The sequence below is a fragment of the Phlebotomus papatasi genome, chromosome 2, assembly GCF_024763615.1.
Source record: "Phlebotomus papatasi isolate M1 chromosome 2, Ppap_2.1, whole genome shotgun sequence".
NCBI classification, from domain to species: Eukaryota; Metazoa; Arthropoda; class Insecta; order Diptera; family Psychodidae; genus Phlebotomus; species Phlebotomus papatasi.
The window spans coordinates 72233053-72254921 of NC_077223.1; the positions used below are offsets into that span (position 1 = coordinate 72233053).

The 21869-nt window shown below is 33.0% G+C and overlaps 1 protein-coding gene across 3 annotated transcripts in view; it reads right to left on the minus strand.

Moving 5' to 3' along the window:
- Positions 1-413: 413 nt before the first annotated feature.
- Positions 414-21869, minus strand: part of LOC129804290 (protein vestigial) — an 80607-nt gene continuing 59151 nt past the window's right edge. For 2 of the 3 annotated variants that reach the window (XM_055851447.1, XM_055851446.1), the window contains 4 exons: positions 21751-21842; positions 18628-18806; positions 18452-18525; positions 414-669 (listed from right to left, as the gene is read on the minus strand). In XM_055851447.1, the coding sequence (XP_055707422.1) occupies positions 620-669; positions 18452-18525; positions 18628-18806; positions 21751-21842 (395 nt within the window). In that variant the 3' untranslated portion in view covers positions 414-619. Of the gene's footprint in view, positions 670-18451; positions 18553-18627; positions 18807-21750; positions 21843-21869 lie in introns of all 3 variants that reach the window. The other variant, XM_055851445.1, reaches the window with a different exon arrangement.

A 21869-nucleotide genomic window follows, 5' to 3' on the forward strand; every position in this document is an offset into this window, starting at 1 on the left:
CAGCGAGTCTCGGTAGGAGGTGTCAGTATTAGAGATATTTGTGGGTGGATGCACAGAAATGTTTCTTTCAAATTGAATTTTTCCACGCGAGAAGATATTTCTTCTTTTTTTTTAAATTTTTTTTTTTCAAAATTTCCACAGACTTGGGTGATTCTCCTTGAAACCTTTCGTTGTCGATGAAACCTTCAGTGGATGACAAGATTTCTCACTTGATGAATAACTTTTTCCCCCTCTAATTAAACTTTCTAAAGACGAAAGACACTATACATTTTCACGGAAAAAAAATATAGAAAGAAATCGAAAGAAAATTCACAATATGAACACTGATCTTCGATTTTTCACGGCGCTCACCACAAAATCTGCCTAAATTCACCTCAAAATGGGCAATTTTATTTTATAACTTACTATCACGATTTTTTCTTTTAATTTTAATATTTTATTGAGTTTTTGTACCACAATTTTTTACCCCTATCTTTTACACACTCTTTTTTTTGTAGTTTTCACTAGAATAAACTTTGTGTTTTTATTCTCGTCACATTTATCGTTTCTCTTTATGATTCGTTAAACTAATACTGCGGCACCAACTGACTTTTGTTGTTCTTGTTGCTGTCCTATAATTTTAGAACCAGTAGAGATCCTTTGATGATTCTTGGACTTGAGCTTCGAGGCCTGAAAAGTAAGGAAAAATTAGTTAGTCTTTGTTTAAAGGACAAAATATGTGTAGAAATAAACAACAGAATATAGGACTTAGGGGGAAGTAGGGCACATTTGAAATGAAGTAGCTTTAAAATTAGGCTTGTTCTTCTATTTTAAATTGAACCTGACCTAACTATGATTTAATTTAGCTCTAGAAATCATTTCTGAAGCTAAACTACATTATGATAAACCCAAATTCATTATAAAAACAAGTGAGAAAAGTTCAATTTTAAAGGTACCCCAATTCAAAGGTGCCCTACTTTACCCTAAATTTTAAATATTTTAAAATACCTTGTCTTATTTATTTAAGTTAACCCTTTAAGGCTGTAAAGATATCTGGCGACTTAAATACTGAACAATGTTGATTTCTTGTTGTTGATTAGTGGACGGTACTCTTTCTTCGAACGGCCTCATACTATGTGAATTTTCTTTTATTTTTCCTAAGAGACTTAGGGTAAAGTGGTACAAGTTGGATAATGGTACAAGTTGGACAGGGCTTTTTTTCTTGATAAATTTAACATTTCATTTTTATTTGTATATTTTTAATGCTATAGTTTTATAATTTGATTCCTTGTGCTTAAAAAAAATTAGTACTGTATTTATCAAGAAAAAATCCCTGTCCAACTTGTAACGGCGAATTGTCCAACTTGTAACACTATGTCCAACTTGTATCACTTTACCCTACTCATTTCTATTAAATATTAGTTAGCTTAACATGAATTATTGATAATTATGTGATAATTATATGGAAGTCTCCTAGAAAAATAAAAGAAGAAAGCATGAACGTCCGAAGGGAGAGTACTTTCCTCTATCGTAATAGAAGATGAATTTAGAAAAAAAAATCAAACTATAATATTCATAAAGAACAATTAGAGTGTTTGATTTTTTTTTAATTCTTTAACAAAGTGTTTTGAATAAAGAATTTTCTTTTTTTAAAATTCAAAATTTATCGATAAAAAAATTGTTTTGTTAGGTTTTGTGGCTTTCTTTGCGAAACACTCTTATAATTATATCAAATCTTACAAAACTACTTTATATTCTGATTAAAATGTGTGTTCTTTCTGCATTCCTCCAAAAATGGACCTAAAAATAATTTTACAGTATTATATATCGTAGTAAATCGTAAATGAAAACTTATATTTTGATAAGGTATGACCCATGCAATGCTATGCCCCATTTTATGCCACCTCTAATAAATTTCTATAAGGGCGTATTCAAGATTTTAGTAAGAAGGGGGCCAAATTTAAAATTATTTGAGGACAATATTGTTTGAAGGATTATCCTCTGAATATCGCTAAAGAATCAAGAGTTTTCTAAAAAAAAATGCAAAGATCTAATATTAAACCGCTCTATAAGTTTGAGCTTGTTGAGATATTAATAAGATCCTTTACTACACTGACTGAGAGAAATCCGAAAATGTTAATTTTACCCTACAGTATTGATCCGAAATCGGTGTAAATATTACTCTTTTTAGGTGTATTGAGGGTTAAAGTGACCCTTTTTTCATGTTAATTTTATCCTCAAAAGGTGTAAAAATTAACATTAAAAAGTGTTGATATTTTTTACACCCAAAAAGTGTTAAAGTTATGAGGAAAAAAAGTTAATCGCACCCTCTTTTTTTACTCAGTGTAGGACCTTATATCTTTGGATGACTGCTTAGGAACTGTCGAAAAATCGAAATCAAACATGCGAGGAAGCAGAGTAGAAAAGTTAAGCCACTTTAATATTTTTCGTTCATATTTTTTGAAAAGTACAAAAACTGCTTACAAGATGATCTATATTTGGTTGGCCTTGCAATGCGTAAAAACTAAAAAAAGGTTTAATTCTAAATTTTAATTTTTCCCTACAAATGCCTGTCTTAAGCATGTTAGCTCTACTCTTTACTTTAATTACATATTACATTAAATTTAATGCGATATTTTCACTACAATTTTGGTCTACATAAACGAGCTTTCAATGAACTCTTTTAACCAATTAAGGTAATGAATTTAAAATCACTAATATTAAATTTTTAAAACATTACATATTTTACTGCAAATAAAAGTTGAATTAATAGAAAGAAAAAAAATCCTCATAAAACTTTCCTTGATGTTGAATACATCACTTCTGTTCAACTTTAACTTTCCTGGTTTTTTATGGGGGTCGAATGTACAACCCTGCATGAAAAGAGTTCTAGAGAGCGAGTAAACATGTAAGCAGACCTCATAAATACACCTTGTGATGTTGTTTGAGGTACGCGAGGCCTGGGGAAAAGTGTTGAGGGAGAGATTTAAAATACGCGGTAAGTTTCGAAGGCAAACGGATGTGGATATTGTCACCACGACCGCATATTACATCAAACAAACACACATGGAGGGTGAAAAATTTGCATTGAGCACCAGAGACGCGCATCGGGAGGACAAAATTCATTTTGCCACCCTCAACCTTTCCGATTTTCCCGGGGAAAATCCAACCTCCCTTTGGCACAGTGCCTCGCGTCGACATTTTCATGTAGTCACCCCTCCGTGTAGCTGCCGGAGCCATAAATTTTGCCACGAGGGGAGAGGATACTACAGTGGCCGGGAGCAGAGACATTTCGCCGCCCTCCCAGGAGCAGCCATCCCCCTCGCACTTGCCTGTCGTGTATTTCAGCAGACATTTCATTCATCACCACCCCATCAGTACAATAATGGCGCAAAACACCCTTGTCGACATTCGTAGCGTCGGACGAAAGGACTTCGCCTCCGATCCCCCAATTTGAACTCCCTCTTGGGTCAAAGAACGGACACAGAAGTGGACTGGAGGACCATTTGCAATCTTCCCAAAAAACCTTTGGGTAGGAAGGAAAATGGATTATTTTAAACGAATACTGAAGTTCAGGGTTGTAAAACGTTATTAGCCGATTGCTGTTTCCGTTTGAACTGAAATGATTTGTACCCGTTGGCTTCTGATGTAAGGCATTACAAACCAACCTCGAAAATATTAAATTTAAGCCTCGACTGGTCAGAAAAAAAACTTTTAAAGCTACATTATGAGGATTTAAACGCTGTAAACGATGTTTGTACATCTTCAGGTATGGAGATAAAAGGGATAAATCGAATTACAAGGGATTTTCAATACTATCACTTCTTAAAACTTAGAGCACGTGAACACAATAATGATCAAATGCAGGCTCAAAGCTACTCAAACAGTTACTTGAATTTAAACTGAAAGAATAATGCAACGATTAGAAATCGGATTCCCATACTTTGGGAGCTTTTAGCCCTTTAAGGACGAGACACTTTTTATGGACTGAAAATCGACAATAAAAATGAAACCAATAAACAAATCTTGTGAAACCTATTACATCTAACCATGGACAGTCCAACAGAGTCTGATTCTGTATATTTTCTGCTTCTATACACTGAGAGAAATCCGAAGAAGTTAAAATAACATTCCGGAAATGTTCATTTTACCCTGAAGTATTGATTCGAAATCGGTGTAAATATTATGCTTTTTAGGTGTATTAGGGGATAAAATTACCCTTTTTCATGTTATTTTTACCCTTAAAAAGGTGTAAAATTAACATTAAAAAAGTTGATATATTTTTATACCTAAAAAGTGTCAAAGTTATGAGGAAAAAAAGTTAATCGTACCCCCGTTTTTTTCTCAGTGGAGGCGATAGGAACCAAAATAGTCAAAAAATTCAAATCGATTTTTTGACAATACGAATGAATAATAATTTTTGTTCTTATGAAAAATATTATGTATGAGTATTGTACTTTCTATTCCCAAAACGGTTTTGCTTAAAAAAATTTGAAGTACAAAAAAAAAATAAAATTATTTATCAGTCCTGTCATTTGCAAACTCGTCAAATTTGAACCTAAATATTTACTATATAGCAAATAGTTGGAGGTTTGCAAAAAAATATCCTACATTCCTACGACCTTCTATTTTACGATTACGCACAAACATTAGAAAGAAATAACTTTAGTTAGTCAGGAAAAATTATTAGGTGAGATTCTTAACAATCTCACCTACTATAATCCTAACAAAATTTCATGTCGTCCGATCGACCTCAAACTTCGCCAAAATCCGTTTCGCCACTTCCTGATCACGAATATATATGTGGCTAAGTTACGTTCCCGGCCGCTCTTTGGAGCTTAATAGCTCCTAAACTAAAAAAGATATCGACTTGCGGTTTTCGGCAAAGGTTATATATCGGGTGAAAATTGCAACTTGGTGCATTGACCCCCCACCCCCCACCCCTCCTACCGCCATTTTGAAGACCCCCCTTTTTTTGTTTTCTCAATAGCTCCGCCCCTATGGCATTCAGCGGACTCAAATTTTAGTATGTTATAGCTGCGCCTTAGGGCTTTCCATCAATACCAAACTTAAGGTCCTCTGACCCCCCTGACCCGAGCTATAAGGGTCCAAAAAAAATTTCTTAAAATGGCCATAACTCCGGTTCTAATTGTCAGAATTTAAAAAGTGAGGGCTTTTTGGAAAGCTCTCGTGAAATGCCACTTCCCCTTCTAACATCGCAAGTTCATAAAACCACCGCTAGGGGCGCTTTTTTTAAAAAGAAAATTTTTAAATCTTATAAGTTAAATAACTCAAAAATTCCATTGTGCATCGGGCTGAAATTTTGATATGTTGTAGCCGCTGATTATACCTATCAAACAAAAAAAACCTTAAGTCGATCCACAACCCCTGACCCGAGCTATAAGGGGTCAAAGTTCGAACATTGACCGGCCTCTATCTCCGGTTCTAACTAACATAGCGACCTAAATTTTACCTTTTTGGTTTCGTCTCGATGAGCACTTTCAGATGGAAGTTCAAAAAGTCACCACAGGTGGCGCTGTGATAGCGTCAAAATTCATCGAAATTCAAAGTCACTTTTCTCAAAAACGGCATTGTGCAAGTTAATGAAATGTTTTAGTATGTTGTAGTCCAGTCTAGGACGTTTCCAAAATGGTGCAAATGCGCGCTGTGGTTGAAACAGAACCGGAGATATGAGGGGTCAAAGTTCACGAAATTCAAAAAATCATATCTCCGGTTCTATTTGACCGATTTTGATGAATGAGGGCTTAAACGAAAGATCTCACCAAATACTACAACTTTCTAAAATATTTGAACTTCGTGGGACCAACACCAGGGGCGCCACAGTCGAAAAACCAATTTCAATATCACATAACCTCAATTATCTCGACTGTCGCTGAACCGATTTTGATGATTACTTCAACATAATTGTAGAGGACATTTGTCTCTACATTTCGTCCATACATCATTTTCCACTCAGACTACGCTATCACTCCGATTTTGCCGTTTAAGTGTGAAAAAATTGATTTTTCCCATAATAACGCTTTGAAATCACTCAGATGCCAATTTGACTGCCTCTACTCCACCAAGACACTTAAAATAGGGGTTTAAATGAAGAGTCTCACAAAATACAATAATTCTTTGATATAGTTGAAGTTCAACAAATGACTACTTGGGGCACTCTGGATGAAAAAACAAGTTAAGAAACAAAAAACCTCGATTATTTTGGCTTCTGAGTAATCGATGAGATCATGTTCTATGGAAAAATTATAGAGAACATTCTGGTCTACATTTCACCCATATATCACTTTTGTGCCAGTTCATCCAAATCCTTGATATTTTGGTTTAAATACAAAATTTGTATAATTTCACGAATTTGATTCAAGATAACTGAATGGCGACTCACAATTTCAGCTCTAAATCGAATTTGCATGCGCTCCGAGTTAGCTCACGTTAAGAATCTCACCTACATAAGCCGGTTAGGATTATCTGTCCCTTTTCCCTATGGGTCACGGGTGACCTAATCGTCCTTCGCTGAGAAAAAAAGAGGCTACGATTAACTTTTTTTCGTCATAACTTTAACACTTTTCGGGTGTAAAAATATATCAACATTTTTTAATGTTTATTTTACACCTTTTGAGGGTAAAATCAACATGAAAAAAGGGTAACTTAAACCCATAATACACCTAAAAAGGGTAATATTTACACCGATTTCGGATCAATACTGTAGGGTAAAATTAACATTTTCGGAATGTTATTTTAACTTTTTAGGATTTCTCTCAGTGTTAGAGCAGAAGCGTGCAAGAACCGTTGAAACCGAATAAACGTGAAATGAAACATGTACGTCAATGGTAAAAACGCTACCAGAACAAACTTATTTTGACGTTTATTCGGTTTTCAACGGTTTTTGCACACTTCTGCCTTAAAGGATTAAAAGGTTTTGTTAGGACTATCGGTAATATGTAAAATTTTTGTAATTTTAATGTATTTTTTTATTCAACATCTTTGAAAGAAAATGATTTTTTAAATAATTTTTTTTAAATATTTCATTAGTATGATTTTTAAACGTCAAAAAAATTTCAATCGATTTTTGAATACACCAAATGGATTTCAGATTAAATTACCTTGTAAGTTTAATGATTGACTTGACTTTTGGAGCTATCTTACTTGTTAGTCAAGTTTTTTAATTTAATTTAATAAGGTTTTTTAATTTAATAAGGAAAGAGTATTATTTCCACAACACTAATATTCGAAATGAAGCTACATAATGTAAAAATGTAAAGAATCTCAGCTAATTTGTTATAAAAATTTCCTCTGTAACGAAATTTTGAAGAAATCTACCAGTGCGCTGGTCAACTCTTCCTAATAAAATTTTAGTTTAAAAAATGTATTTATCTCATTACCTTTATATAACACTATTTATTTATATAAAAAACAGCCTTAATTAATCGAAATACGAAAAAATTGGAGGGGTTAAAAATGTGGAGTTAAATTTTTAGTCAAATTTGAAGTTTGATACAATAAACATATTCAAAATTCAAGTATTGAATTTTCTTTTTTAATTTAAAATAACAATATCTGAAAATATTAACAACAAAAACGCTTTTTAATTAAATATTCATTGCCCTGATTCTCGAAGCTTAACACACGAAGCACAAATTAAGGAAAGGAATCATGCTCTTGAGAAATGAGCATATTCCACCCCAAACCTCACAATCCACCCTCATTTAATTCACTAACTCCATCCAAGAAATTCCAACCAGAGAAGCATGTCCAAATTGAATCTCTTGCAAGTCCATCACTGAATTTTCCCTCCTCACGTCAGAAACTTTGAGGAATCCCTCCCTCTACCAAGTCCCACGTGGAACATCCGGGAAAAATTGCCTCATATTCTCTCTCTGTTACCAAGTTTATGTTCTTTGGCACTGTTCCGACAAATGATTAAATGTGTAAAATGTTTAATATTATTTTAAAATTGCACCGGGGCTTTTAATTAAATTTCTGGTGAGAAATTCAGTGGTGGAAATTGGTTCCCTTGGCATTGTTGTTTGGTCAAAATGAAGTGTTTTGTGTGTTTGTTGAATTTTGGGTTGAAATCCTTTATGTGGACTGTGAAAATTCCTCATCGATCCAACATACACGCAGCAAATGAAAGAGGGTTTTCAATTGTTTTACTCCAAGTTAAGGGAAGCCATTGGAGAGACTAGAGATGATCTTTCAAGATTTCATCGTTATTGAAATTAATCGGAGTTATGAGATTAATGTAAATATTATTTAAATACATCTATAACTTGTTACTTGGAAGTACTTATTAATAGAATACTTAAATTTTTAGTTACTGCATCAACAACACTTTAACAATTTATAATTTATTTTTGTTAATATTTTATTTTAATGTATTACCAACAGTTTTTAGTATATTATATAGAATAATTTAATCTATTCTCATGTAACCACAGCAAATGAGATTTAACAGTTTGATTTTTTCAATGGCTTTTATAAAAATCCTTGCGGGCAAAACTGCAGAAACCCTCATCAAAGATTTAGGTGTCTTTAAATCCCAATGGTTTTAGTGCAAAAATGGGAAGAGATTGAATCATTATTTGTGAATGAAAATGGAGAAATTCAGACGCGAGTATGAGGACATAAAATTGTAAATTGCCCATAAAATGTGAGAGAACAATTAATTAGGAGTTGCCTTAAATGTCTATCGGCATCACCATCGAGTTTCGCGCAATTTAATCGGCTGCCTGTAAACTCTCCTGGCCATTTGCATGCGCGAGAATCTGAGACATTTTGCACCAGGGTCTCGCTGTATGATCGCGATGCCACAGCCACTCAATTGCACCATCGCGAGATTGCAATCACCGGGGGAGCTTTGGGGCCGTTGCGGAGCGATCTGTGGCTGAGATGCTCCAAGAAGAAGGCGGTCCTTAGCTCACCGTCGGCATCTTGCATTGGTCGCTCTTGCGATATTCATGCTTTTTCCTTATTATTTTTTCGCTGCTTCCACTTTAATATCATTTTCGCGCAATTTTTCACCTTCTCACTCTGCTCCATTTGCCACTTCTTCTACCTCTCTGTCTCACCCATTCCGCAGCATCTTTTCTCTGGCATCTTTCTATCTGCGCATTCGCCAAAATCTCCCAAAGACATCAATTTTATATAGTGAATTGCCAGGAGGAAAAAGTATAGCTTTTACAGCACTTTTGTGCCACTCACAAACATCCACAAATCACTTTCTAACCCTTGAAAAATTGTGTTTATTGATCGAAACATAGTCAAACATAGTTCTCTTTAATGTGATGTTTTTTTTACAGAAGAGTTTGAGAACTTAAATTGAAAATACTATAAAAAAAGTTTTGTTTCAAGAGGACAGATGAAACTTGTTAAATTTTGTCAAAAGGATGTTGTTTACCAATTTAAACCAATTTTTTTCTTATATTTTATATGGAATACATCCTTGCGACCAACTTTTACCAAATCCAATTGACCACCGATTTTTTCCAATCTTTTCTATATTCTGTACAGCAGAACATCCCTCTGACAAACTCTTCTTGTTAATTTGACAAAACCTTTTTTGAGTAGGATTGAAAATTATACTCGTAAGAAAAAGACCTACACAGAAAAAAATATTTAGTATAATTGTTTGTAAATGTTTGTCAATTCCTATTGGGAATTTACAAAATTCTCATAAATCGTATAACCGACAAAATAGTTCGTAAAAGATGGTACTTTTTCACAAACATTATTCGTAATATGATCCCTTGACAAGAGTATTTTGTGAATGTTTGTAAACACACAGAAAAATATTCGTAAAATTTTGTCATTTGGTCGTAAAGTTTTGTCAGAAAAGCTATGCAAGCCATTGTTAGAAGGCGTCGACCTCGAGGCAGACCTATAACAAGATGGCTGAATCAAATTCAGAATCTTGCCTTGGAACACCTTGGGATCGAACCCGAACATCTTCCTGAAGTGGCAGAGGATCGACAAGACAAGGCCCGCGACCCCAATAGGGATAAGCGGTTGAAAATGAATGAATGAGTGTTGTTAGACAAAAATGTACGAACAAATGTTTGTAAAGGAACAAATGATACTCTTAAAGTAATTAAAGTACGAACAATGTTTTTGGAAAAAATACAAAGTTGTACGATTTTTTTGCGACTATAGGATTTACATAAGCATTTCGTAAGTTCCCAGTAGGAATTTAAAAAACATTTACGAACAATTTTACGAAATATTTTTTTCTGTGGATATTTAATTTTCCTGGGTAGAATAAATTAAATCTTTTAGTTGTAGTATGTTATTTTTTTCATTAAAATTATATTTATTGAAACATTATAAAATATAAAATAAAATAAAATAAAATAATACGTTTTTATAAGGACAGAGGGGGCAGTTTATACATTCATATTTTTCAAAAGTATAAAATTTTAGAATAAAGAATTAATTTATTTTAAATATGCTGTATTTTTCAAATACAAATTCCCACGAGAGAGAACCTTAACTTCGTTAGTTTGAATATATGTAAAATGGTTATAAATGCTTCATTTTACTTTAAAAAAAAAAAACAGTGAAAACGCCTAAAACTGCTGATTCCTGAAACTGCCCCATGATCTTCTACATGAGAAAACAACATTTCAGTATTAATGTCGAAACAATCAAATTCCGCTAAATATTAAAATTAATTTACAAGTGAATAATCTTACTTAGCTGGCATTTAGTTATTGCCATATAGGGTAATGTTTGGTATTTCGGGACACTTTTTAACACTTTGAAGTTTCAAACAGCTTAATGACTTCTCAAATTATTTTTACTTTGTTAATACAAATATTTATGTTCTTCATTCTATCCAGAATAAGATTCTTACCGAAAAATGTTGAAAAATGCATAATTTTTTAAGAGCGCTTCCTTTGGACGACTCAAGCATCGGACAATTCAATTTTGTTCTCTATGTTACTTATTAATTTCATCTATAACTCTTTTTTGAAAATTTGAGGAATTTGACTAACTATTAAAATATAATATGTATTATAATGGGCCAAATTCATTTATAAAATATTGAAAAAAGAATGATTTGTGCGAAGCATAGATCGTTCGAAGATAGCGTGCTTTCCCCTATGCAAATAAATTTCATTGAGCCTGATTATTTACCTTTAAGTAGAATGTCTAAACTTTACTCTTTCATAAACATTTTATTTAAATTTCACTTGTAAAGTGTCTTAAATAGACAGGATAATATAGAAAATATTAGAAATACTACTTGGAAATAGAAGGAAAATATTGTAATACTAAATTTAAAAAAAACAATCAATTACGAAGGCTTTATAGATTCTGGAAGTATTTTTTCCAATTAAATGAATTATTTTCTCCAAAGTTTAGTCATTCTGTTAAATTATCGGTTTTCAAAGCTAAGATTTTAATAATGATTGAAAAAATACGATCACGAATACAAGCTGCCGATATGAGGTATCTCCGGGAGATTAAGAGCAAGTGAAGAACTTAGAAGATCGTGAGGAATTCAGGATTACGAAATTGCTTCCGTGTTGAGAAATGATTACATGGATAATAGGGAAATGTTGGCATGGGTCGCACAGAGTGAACCTTCAAACAACGCGAATTTTCTCTTTGTTTACAAACAGCTAGTTCGTCATTTCTTAGCCATAAGATAGATCACTATTAAGCTCATGAAACGAGATGAGAAATGGTAGGTCAGCTCTTTGCAAACAAAAAGAAAATTCGCATCGTTTGAAGGTTCACTCTGTGCGAACCATGCCTACATTCCCCTATGGTGGATAAAGATTTCCAGAAAAAGCTATGTATCAATAGCCTTAATTATCAGGACAAATTATTAAGAACATTATTAATTTACGAAAAGGAGAATATTTTTAAGATATTAAGTGAAATATATCATGAAATAAAGCAGGTTAGGCGTGTTTAAAAAAAAATAAAATTTGTAGTAAAGAAGCATACAGTTTCGAGAGATGAAATAGTTTTTAGAATTATATTTCCCTAAAGATAAAGATGAAATGTTTTTATTAAACTTCGATGTGCAATGAGATTCACAAAGTTTCATCAGTGTTCATCAATGTCAAAACTTCGTATTTCTGTAAGTATTTCTATTCTATAACATTGCTTAACTCTACTTAATGTTTTGCAACATTTATTATATCATAGCTTAAGTTTCAAATCCATTTAGATATGAGTTTTCTGAACAAATCAAATGATGGAAAAGTGAAAATTTACATTTTGCGCTAAAATATTTCAAATTTGTGAAAATGGCCATATCATTCTACGGGATGCCAAAATGCACAAAGATGTTTCTGAAATGGGAAAATGTTTAATTATTTCGCTCTGCGGCTTTCCTGTGTGGTGAAGAATTTTGAATAATGGAAGAAAATTCCGTTGGGCAGAATTTTTCTTTACCACGGTAATGCACTTGAAAGACACATCTGGAAAATATACAATTTATGGCATTTGGAAATTTAATTAAAATTTCAAGTTAAAAATATCAAATCTCATGAGAATTCTCAAATGTTTATTGTGCTGAAAATTAGTGAAATACCCTAAATATTTTTCATTTCATCGACACACCCTCAATTTTCATCTCATAGGAAATTTTCTTGAGATGCCTTGGAAAAAGAATCCCAAGAAGAGGGGAAAATTGTTGACTCTATCATTGTCTTAAGAGGAAATACTTGGGTGAAAAAGTCCCGGATTTCTTATCTCAATTGATTACCTCTCTCTCTTCTCTTCCTTGGCGTACAAATTGCAAAAGCATCTTACAAAGTTGATTCGCACCATCTAATTTCCATGGAGCAAAAATCTCTCGCGGCTTCGATTGTAGTGTGTTCAGAGGCAAGAAAATTGGTATGAAATTAAAATGGAAAACAAGCACAAACACAGCCAAAGACGGTCAGCAAAAAGTTGCAAAGTTTTATGCGAATGCAGACACATTCGAGATGGTGAATAAAAAGAAAAATGCCATAGAGAGCGGAATGTTGGAATGCAATTTATAGAGTTGCACAAAAAAGTTGTTATAGGAGCATTTTAGAGTCTGTCCTTTCCTTTGGAGATGGATCATTTTTCCGCACAATCCTGCATTGATATGTATTTAAGGAGTTCCTAAGGTATGAACACTAAATTGGAGGTGGTGTACATTTTCTGAATTTGGTGCGATCTACGATACAGTCGTAGCCACTTGCGTGAAATGCTGGCACAAAAGAAATGCAGATACGACAACGGTTAATGCAATCGACGATTTATCAACAGTCATATTCTTTTAAGAATTTCACAATAAATACTCTAAACAAAACTAAATAGTCGACATTCACTTAATCTAACAGATACATACAGACACTGAGAGAAATCCGAAAAAGTTAAAATAACATTCCGGAAATGTTAATTTTACCCTACAGTATTGATCCAAAATCGGTGTAAATATTACCCTTTTTAGGTGTATTAGGAGTTAAAGGCACCCTTTTTCATGTTAATTTTTCACTCAATAAGGTGTAAAATTAACATTAAAAAATGTTGATATATTTTTACACCTAAAAAGTGTTAAATTTATGAGGAAAAAATGTTAGTCGCACCCTCTTTTTTTTCTCAGTGGATTTATCGATACTATTGATTTGATAATATCAAAAAGTTGTCATTTCCTGCTTGATTTCGTACAATAAATTTAGGAATAGCTTGTAATATACAAGATTATACGAGGTGAATAGGACGTGATGATTTTGCATTAATTTTATCCTTATAAAAGTAAGCAAGTTTAATTTTATCATTCGATCTCTTTTTTACTGCTTGAACTCACAGAGAACAGTTATGGGGATGTGGGACTACTTTGAGTTCTGGGGTTGATTATATGGAATTGATATATAACTTTTTCGAATATTTCTAAGTAAACTGGTCGCTAACGTAGTAAAATGCAGCTCTACAAAACAAATGTGGAACTAAATAAAATAATTGAAGGGTTCGGCTTTCTTCAGATATAGGATAAAAGCTCATAATTTTGTTCATTTTCTTATTTTCTTATTTATAAAGTGGCACTAATAAACTGTAAGTTAACTTGAGAAAATCTTTATAAAATGATTTAAAAGCTGAGATATTGAGATAGGGGAAAGGCTCATAATTTTGTCCAGTTTCTTATTTTGGACACTTTGAGGATAAAATTGGACACTAAAAATAAATTGATTAAAATTATGGATTTTTATTCCAATATTTGATAAATAATAAATTCTATCTAAGTATTGTTCTTTTTGAAAGACTTTAACACTAAATACGTTAAATTTTGAATATGATTTGAGTTGAAATTGTTTTGTTGAATATTCAGTGTGAGCAATTGCTTACGAGAAATATGACAGAACTTTGTGTTTACTTCAGTCTTATTTAGCTGTGGTGAAGTACTAACAATGTTTCTTCGCTGTTTTTGAGTGATATTATTGAATATTCATTGAACATTGTGTTGATTCACGTTAGTCGTGATTTGTACATTTGACCTGAAATGAGATTTGCCTTGTGAATTAGATTTTTCGTGTGAAAAATGGGAAATTTTCTAAGACATTCACCTTTGATGTGATACTCCTCATTTTGGACAGGTGTTTTTCTCACGAAATTTCGTGAAGTTTTAGCTTTTGTGATGACTAGGTTGGACAAATGCCTGGAGAAACAAAGGAGCATCATCTCTACGAATGAGATGTAGCGAGAAAAGCCTTGAAAGGCTCCGGGATAGGCCAAGGAATGAGCGAATCCGCACGTATTTGGAGTACCGAAGTCAACTCACTTTAATGAATGATATGGAAAGTTTCCGGGCTTCTTGTAACATTCAACGTTTCCCTTACATGAACAGGAAGAGGACTTGGTCAGATTGGTTCATGAAATGAAGACAATGGGCATCCTGCTGAGGCGAATTAGCTGTCCAAATTTACAGCCTTTACAGCCAAGTTGTAAAAATTAATAACCAAGTTGTCCAAAATAAGAGTCAAATTCACCTCTACATATCAATTCATTTTTAAACGTATTAAGACTAATTTTAGTAAAAACAAAGACAATAAACCCTTGTCAAGTTTCTAAATAACCCTTCTGAAAAGAGAGTAACAAAAAAGGTCAATTAGTATTGAAAATATCGCACTCCAAACTTGGAACATCGATGCTTATAAGCGGACTGTCCAAAATTATGAGCCTTTACCCTATGTGAAAAAATCATATATATTAGCCCTATTCCCCCTTAATGTTAGTGAACATTACCTTCAGATCAATTTTTCCTTATTATTCCCACCCTCCTCCTTTCCCTCCAAAACCAATTGGTTTATTACGAAAACGGCTCCCAGAATTCATTGCATTTTTGACATTTTCGAATTTGTTTTGGAGGTAGTCAAGGTGAATATATTCTTCACAGATACATGATGCAGAAACATTTCGTTATCGAATCTTCGAAGGTCAGAGTTAAACCGATTGGGAGATTCTACAGTGCGCGCTCTGTGTTATTCTGATAATTGAGAGACAAAATGACAGATATCCGCTTCGTTATCCGGATGGATTTTTGAATTTGTTCAACGTCTCGAAAATATAAAGCAAGATTCTTTTGATTTTTTTGTAGAATTAGAATGAAAGTTTTAAAGAAAATTAAAAAGACCTAATTAGATAATTCTACGCAATTATATTTCATTTATTAAACAAAAACATCGCAGCATAATTCATTTTCATTGCTGAACACATAGGCAACATAAACTAAAAATCATTTTAAATTTAACCATCGATAACTCATCCGGATTACGCCGATCCGGATTAGAGAGCGGGAACTGTTCTATTCGATCGATTTGATTAAATTTGTTTTTTTTTTAAATTAATTATAACACAATTCGAACCATATTTTTTTTTAAATAGAAGTTATGTTTTTCTCATTAAGTTTCAATTTGTAATTTGCATTGGACTTTTTTATTAAGTTTTTATATTTTGAGTTGCAAATTCAATTTAGAAACAGGGGTTTTGGTGATATTTCACGTAAAGTCTAAATGAGAAAGAGTTATTATTATCCATTCCAATTTTTTTTCTATAAGCACCACATCCTTCGAATGCTTCCCCCTTGAGCAGCCTTCACTTTTCTTGTCCACTCTGTGGAAAAGTTCTCCAAAAAGGAAAGCTAGGTATTTTTCTTCCTTACATCGATCGATTTCTGTCAGAAACTTCTCGGATTTTTCTTTTTCTCCCCTTTGGCTTTTATCCTTCTGACAGAGGAATGATGGTAGATTTCATACAATTAATTATCATTTCACGTTTTCTCGACCTAATTATAGTTCCAGCGAGAATTTGTCTCTGAGATCAAGTTGATGTTTTTCCATCATGCTATTTCCACAACAATCAGCTTCTAGAGTTAGTTTTTAGAACCCTATACTTGTGCCACTTAAGGAAGAGCCATCCATAATTGGGGGGTGGAGTTTCATTGATATTTTTTCCACAGTGTCCATATCATTGAGTATTCTCTGAATTGTGGCTGAGACAACGGATGGAGGAGAGAATTGTGACAAATGCTGGTGGGTTTTCTTGAATGGCACCAGAGGAATTCCATCGGGTTTTGAGCCACTTGCGCATACGCGAAGAGGTGCACAATTAAAAGCGCATGCATTTGATATTAACATTCCGAGCGGCTCATTTTGACAAAGATGACTATCTGTCATAATCATTGGTCATTTATAATGCGCCTGGTGACGTGCCGGTTGGCTTCTGTTGTCTCAAGAGACACTAGAGGGTTGTGACAAGGTGTCTTCATGGGGCCAAATGAGGTATTTCTGGGTGAGTGAGATGCCCAGATAAATCCGGCAGACTTTTCTTTTGAATGGAAAAGAGCAAGAAGACATGGATGGCATGTCGAGAGATGATGATGGATCCACTTCTACCGACAAATTTCATCCAATCCACTCCTTCTCTTGCATCCCATGCGGCAATTTGGTAACCAACAAAGACACTAAATCGCCGCGAAAACGCCAAGAATGTAGAATACCGGCAATTTGTGCCCTCTCGCAGACACGATTCTTTTTGCAGGAAGAGATCAGTGGATTTATCGGTGAATCAAAACGGTCGATGATTTTACAACTTAGAAAAACTTCCGATCTTTGAAGTTAGAAAAGGTTTTTTGTTTGTCAAAGACATACATTTTTATCTTGTATTAGGTGAAATGATTTGAATAATATTTTGTATTTGACATCTGTCAAAGTACTTAAAATCAACTGTCAATCTCATAATAATTTGAATAAAGTTCCGTGAACTTTCTAAAGACTGCATTGTTATTGGTAATCTATGGTGATTTTCTCATGTTTATAAATATTAAATTTAAATTTTCAACCCTTAAAAAGTACTGAATTAAAAGTATAAATAAAATTAAAAAATGTTCCCAGCCTATTCCTAGGATAGATAATTTATTTCATTAACCCATTCAGTCAATGTACTAGAAATACTTGAGATATAATGTTCATATTTTGGAATTAGTTTCTTACAGATTAATAGATGATTTTTTTGAAAAAAATTTTTTTTATCTATTATGGGGGCGCAGGGAGCCGTTGTCAAACACACGTCTTAACGGTCACTGAATTTAAATTCTGTACATTAATTTATTACAAACACAATTGATTTAGATAGAGTAACTATCCAAGAAAACACATTGACAAGCAGAATTCAAATCAGGAAAGAGGAAAGAGGTCAATTTTAACAAATTCGATGGGATGTCGTCGATGTCGTATTTTCCGTCCGTTATTTTGAGCAAACATTTTGCATGACCTTCCGCGAAGCAAGAAAACAAAAACAAAATGTATTTTCATCTCTGTCGGGCTATTTTTTCCAAGTAATTGAAGCACTAAAGTTACTAAAAATCCATTCCTGACAACAAATCGGATAAGAATTGACCAGGAATAATTCATCGGAAATCATCCAATTTTCGTATGATGTATAATACCATGGTAAGGAATGGGTTAACAATGAATTAATAACACATTACAAAAATGTTTATGTGAGATATTTGTAACTTTGCATCCACCATGTTATAAGTTTTGATAATAGAAAAAATATTGATTTTTCAAATGGTATAGAATTCCAAACATATCAATTTAAAGATCGGAAAACTCACTTTAAACTTTTTAAGAAAATGCAATAAATAAGCTTCAAAGTTTTCCAGATATGTGTACTGTTAAAAAGATGGAGTATTCAATTCTGAGGAAATTTTAAAATAACTATCTAAAATGTCTAAAATGGTTTTTCAAAATAAAATTTGGCTTTTAATATCAAAGTCGATAGCATTATATTTCCTAATTGTAATGACCTTATGAAGTCCTAAACTTTTAAATCGTTTGGTCTTTATTTTGGTTGTTATGTTCAGGTCAGGTTTCACCAGATTCTTCGCAGTTATCAAAGGGTTAACCGCAAAATTGTGCAATGTATCAAATTCTCTAAAATTAAGAGATATTCTAAAAGCTTTTCAACTGACCTGCCATTGTGGGGTAGCTGGAGTATGCTGCGGCACTCTCGAGGGCATGTGCCGTCTGCTGATCATGGTGCAGCCTGTAATCGAGCAATTGAGACCATTTACTACGGGCGCATATTGCAGAGTGCTGAGAGAAGCACTAGCAAACCAAGCGGATGGAACTCATGAGATTCACTTACCTCGACCCGTGTCCATATTGCTGTGGCAGCCTCAGAAGACTCCCATACTGGGCCATATTGTGGTGATGATGGTAAGCGTGGGCTGCGTGCGCGTGCGCGTGAGCCGCATAGGAACCGTAGTGATGAGGAACCCAGGGATCCGTAGAGTAACTTCCGTCTGCGGAATACAAATCCGGAACCTGAAAAAAGGCTTGAGTCAGTGCCATAATAATTTTTCCAATTGTTCCGAAATCACTTCAGTAACATCTCAAGGTTCTCATGAAGCTTTCGAACTGACTGTGACTGTGTACTTCAATTCACAACTTCATGAAAATTATCAAACTCGCGCGCTGCTTTGACTTTTCTTGGTCATTTGATAGAAAAAGCACAGTTAAGGAGTGCCTGACACAATGATTAAACAAGAAATACATTTGAAATTTAATTAAATTCAATAGGGCTATTAGTAGCGGATTCGTATTGCAGATGATTTCATACTACTTTAACTAACTCATTGTAAGATTTAACAATGATCTAATTGTCTAATTCTAAACACTTTCAAATCCGGTTGTGTTATGGATCATTATAATTAATTTAATTCTATAATGTACTTCGCTGACCATATTCACAATGTTGACGTACCTAAAATATTTTTCGTTCACATAGGGAGAGCTGGGGCTATTTTAAACAGTGGGACTACATTGATATACGATTTTTTCGAATATACTTATCTGAAGAAATTTAGGCATAACAAATATTTTATTTAGATCCATAATTGTTTTATTTAATTTACATTACGTTAGAGTCTAGCCTCCTTTAAAAATATGCGAAAAAAGGTATATCATTGTAGACCCATATTTCAGAGCAGTCCCACCGCCCCTATTGGAGATCAAAATATAATTACTTTTAAATTCTTTTAAAATCAAATTTATGTCAGATTTGATAAGCTTTACCATTAATTTTATATAAATAACAATCGAAAGCATTTAAGTGGAGACATTCTTGTTTAAAGATTGTGTTTTAAGCCTAAATAGGGAAACATGGGGCAATATGTAAAAGAACAGATATTTTATTTTTCATACACTCAGAAAAATAATCGAGTAAAACTTACTCCAATCGATGTTGAATTGACTCTTTTTCGTTGTGATTTTCGATTAACTATATTTTAGAGTTGATTTTACTTCTATTTAGGTGTAATATTCAGAAGAGTTGTTTTAACTTTTTTTTCCTAAAATTTACATGACAAAAGAGTTTAAATAACTCTTTTTAGACTAAAAATAACTCGTTTTAAGAACTAAAGTCGATCCAAGTTCCAAGAGTAAAAAAAAATCTTATTTTGGAGTTAAAATAAGTCTTTCAAATCCCAAAATGGATAGATTTTACAATTTTATCATTCTTATATCACATATGCACATGTCTTCATAAAACACTGTTACACTGAGAAAAAAGAGGGTTCGATTAACTTTTTTTCCTCAGAAATTTATCACTTTTTAGGTGTAAAAATATATCAATATTTTTTAATGTTCATTTTCCACCTTATTAAGGGTAAAATTAACATGAAGAAGGGTACATTTAACCCCTAATACACCTAAAAAGGGTGATATTTACACTGATTTTGTATCAATACTGTAGGGTAAAATGAACATTTCCGGAATGTTATTTTAACTTTTTCGGATTTCTCTCAGTGTAGGCATATTTCTAGTTGATGTTCCATATGAACTTTGTCACACGAAAATCTTCTTGACTGAAGTACATTCTTAAAACGAAAAATCTTAAGCATATACTTCAGTCGGGATGAAATTTTACATCGAAAAAGAGTAATAATTATATCGATATCCGACGAATTAATTTAACTCGCACGAAGAGTTGTTTCAACTCTATTTACTAAAATTTGCAACGAAAAAGAATAACAATTACATCGACATCGTAGAGTTAATTCAACTCTGCCATAGAGTTGTTCTAACTTTTTAGGTTTTTGCTTAGTGTAGGAATCCATAAAAACTTCTAGATTTCTAATTAAAATCTTTATATAGGAAACATGCCGCTCTATAATTTTGACAGACTATTTTCTTCTATGTTCTTATATTTTTTAATATTGAAATAAAAGTTTAGCTAGTACTTATACGAGAAAAGTCCTATTGATATAACCAGGCGTATTTATAAAATATTGTATTGTCACAAAAGCCGTAGGGGAAAGTGCCTATGATAAATGGGGAATTCTGTAATAATATGACAATGTCATATGACAAATTTTCATGGTAATTTCTGGTGCAGGATAACAATAGGCACAGTGAGCATTGAATGGCCATTTCAAAGAGTTCTAAATAACTGATATGAATATGATTTTCGATTAGTACTTCCGGAATTAGATATTACGTAAAAAAACAGTCTAAATTTGTCATATGACATTGTCATACTGTGACTGAATTCCTCTACTGACGATGTCAAATCTGCCACTTGTGGTCACTTGAGTCTCAAGTATCATTTGCATCCAATATTCATGATCATTTGAAATTTGAACGTTCGGGTACCATTATTCTCATCCAAGATTTTGACGAAGGATATCAATAAAAATTACGTAATATAGATAATGTTAAAATTTGAGTATAACCATTTTAACCTCTATTTTGAAATATTTCGCTAATTTTACCAGAAAGTTAAATCACAAACAATAAAAATGTCATATGCAAGATCTGAAATAAAAAGTTCTAATTGCAAAAGCAATTCTTGTTTGGCTTTATTGTATAGTTATAGAAGATGAATTATATTAATAAGTTCTCCTCTTCTAAGCCTATTCCACTATTATAAATTATTTAAAAATAATACAAAATGGTTTTAAACCAGTTGATAAAATTGCCTCATAGATAAATGTTGTGCAAAATTATTTCATTAACGTGTCTTTCACCTCAAATTCAACTCGATACAAGGTAAAAAGTCATAATTGATGTCATTTGAAGTCAATCACAAAAACACTAATTAAAATCAATAAATTACCACATGATGAAAGGAATTTATGTTTTAGGTCAATTAATTCATTCGGTGTTTCTCGATCTCAGCAATAAGTCTTTGTCAATACTTGAGATAATTGTTTTAGAGGGGTTTGGCGTAAGAAATTTTTGGGTGATATTTTTGTCTGGGAATATTCACCTGTGGATGTGTAGGTGCCGGGGTCGGAGGTACGTAGTTGCTATTCCAAAACGATGCTGGAAAATTTCTCGCTGACATCGGACTGGATCCATCTGCAAAAGGAAAATAAAATGCCATCC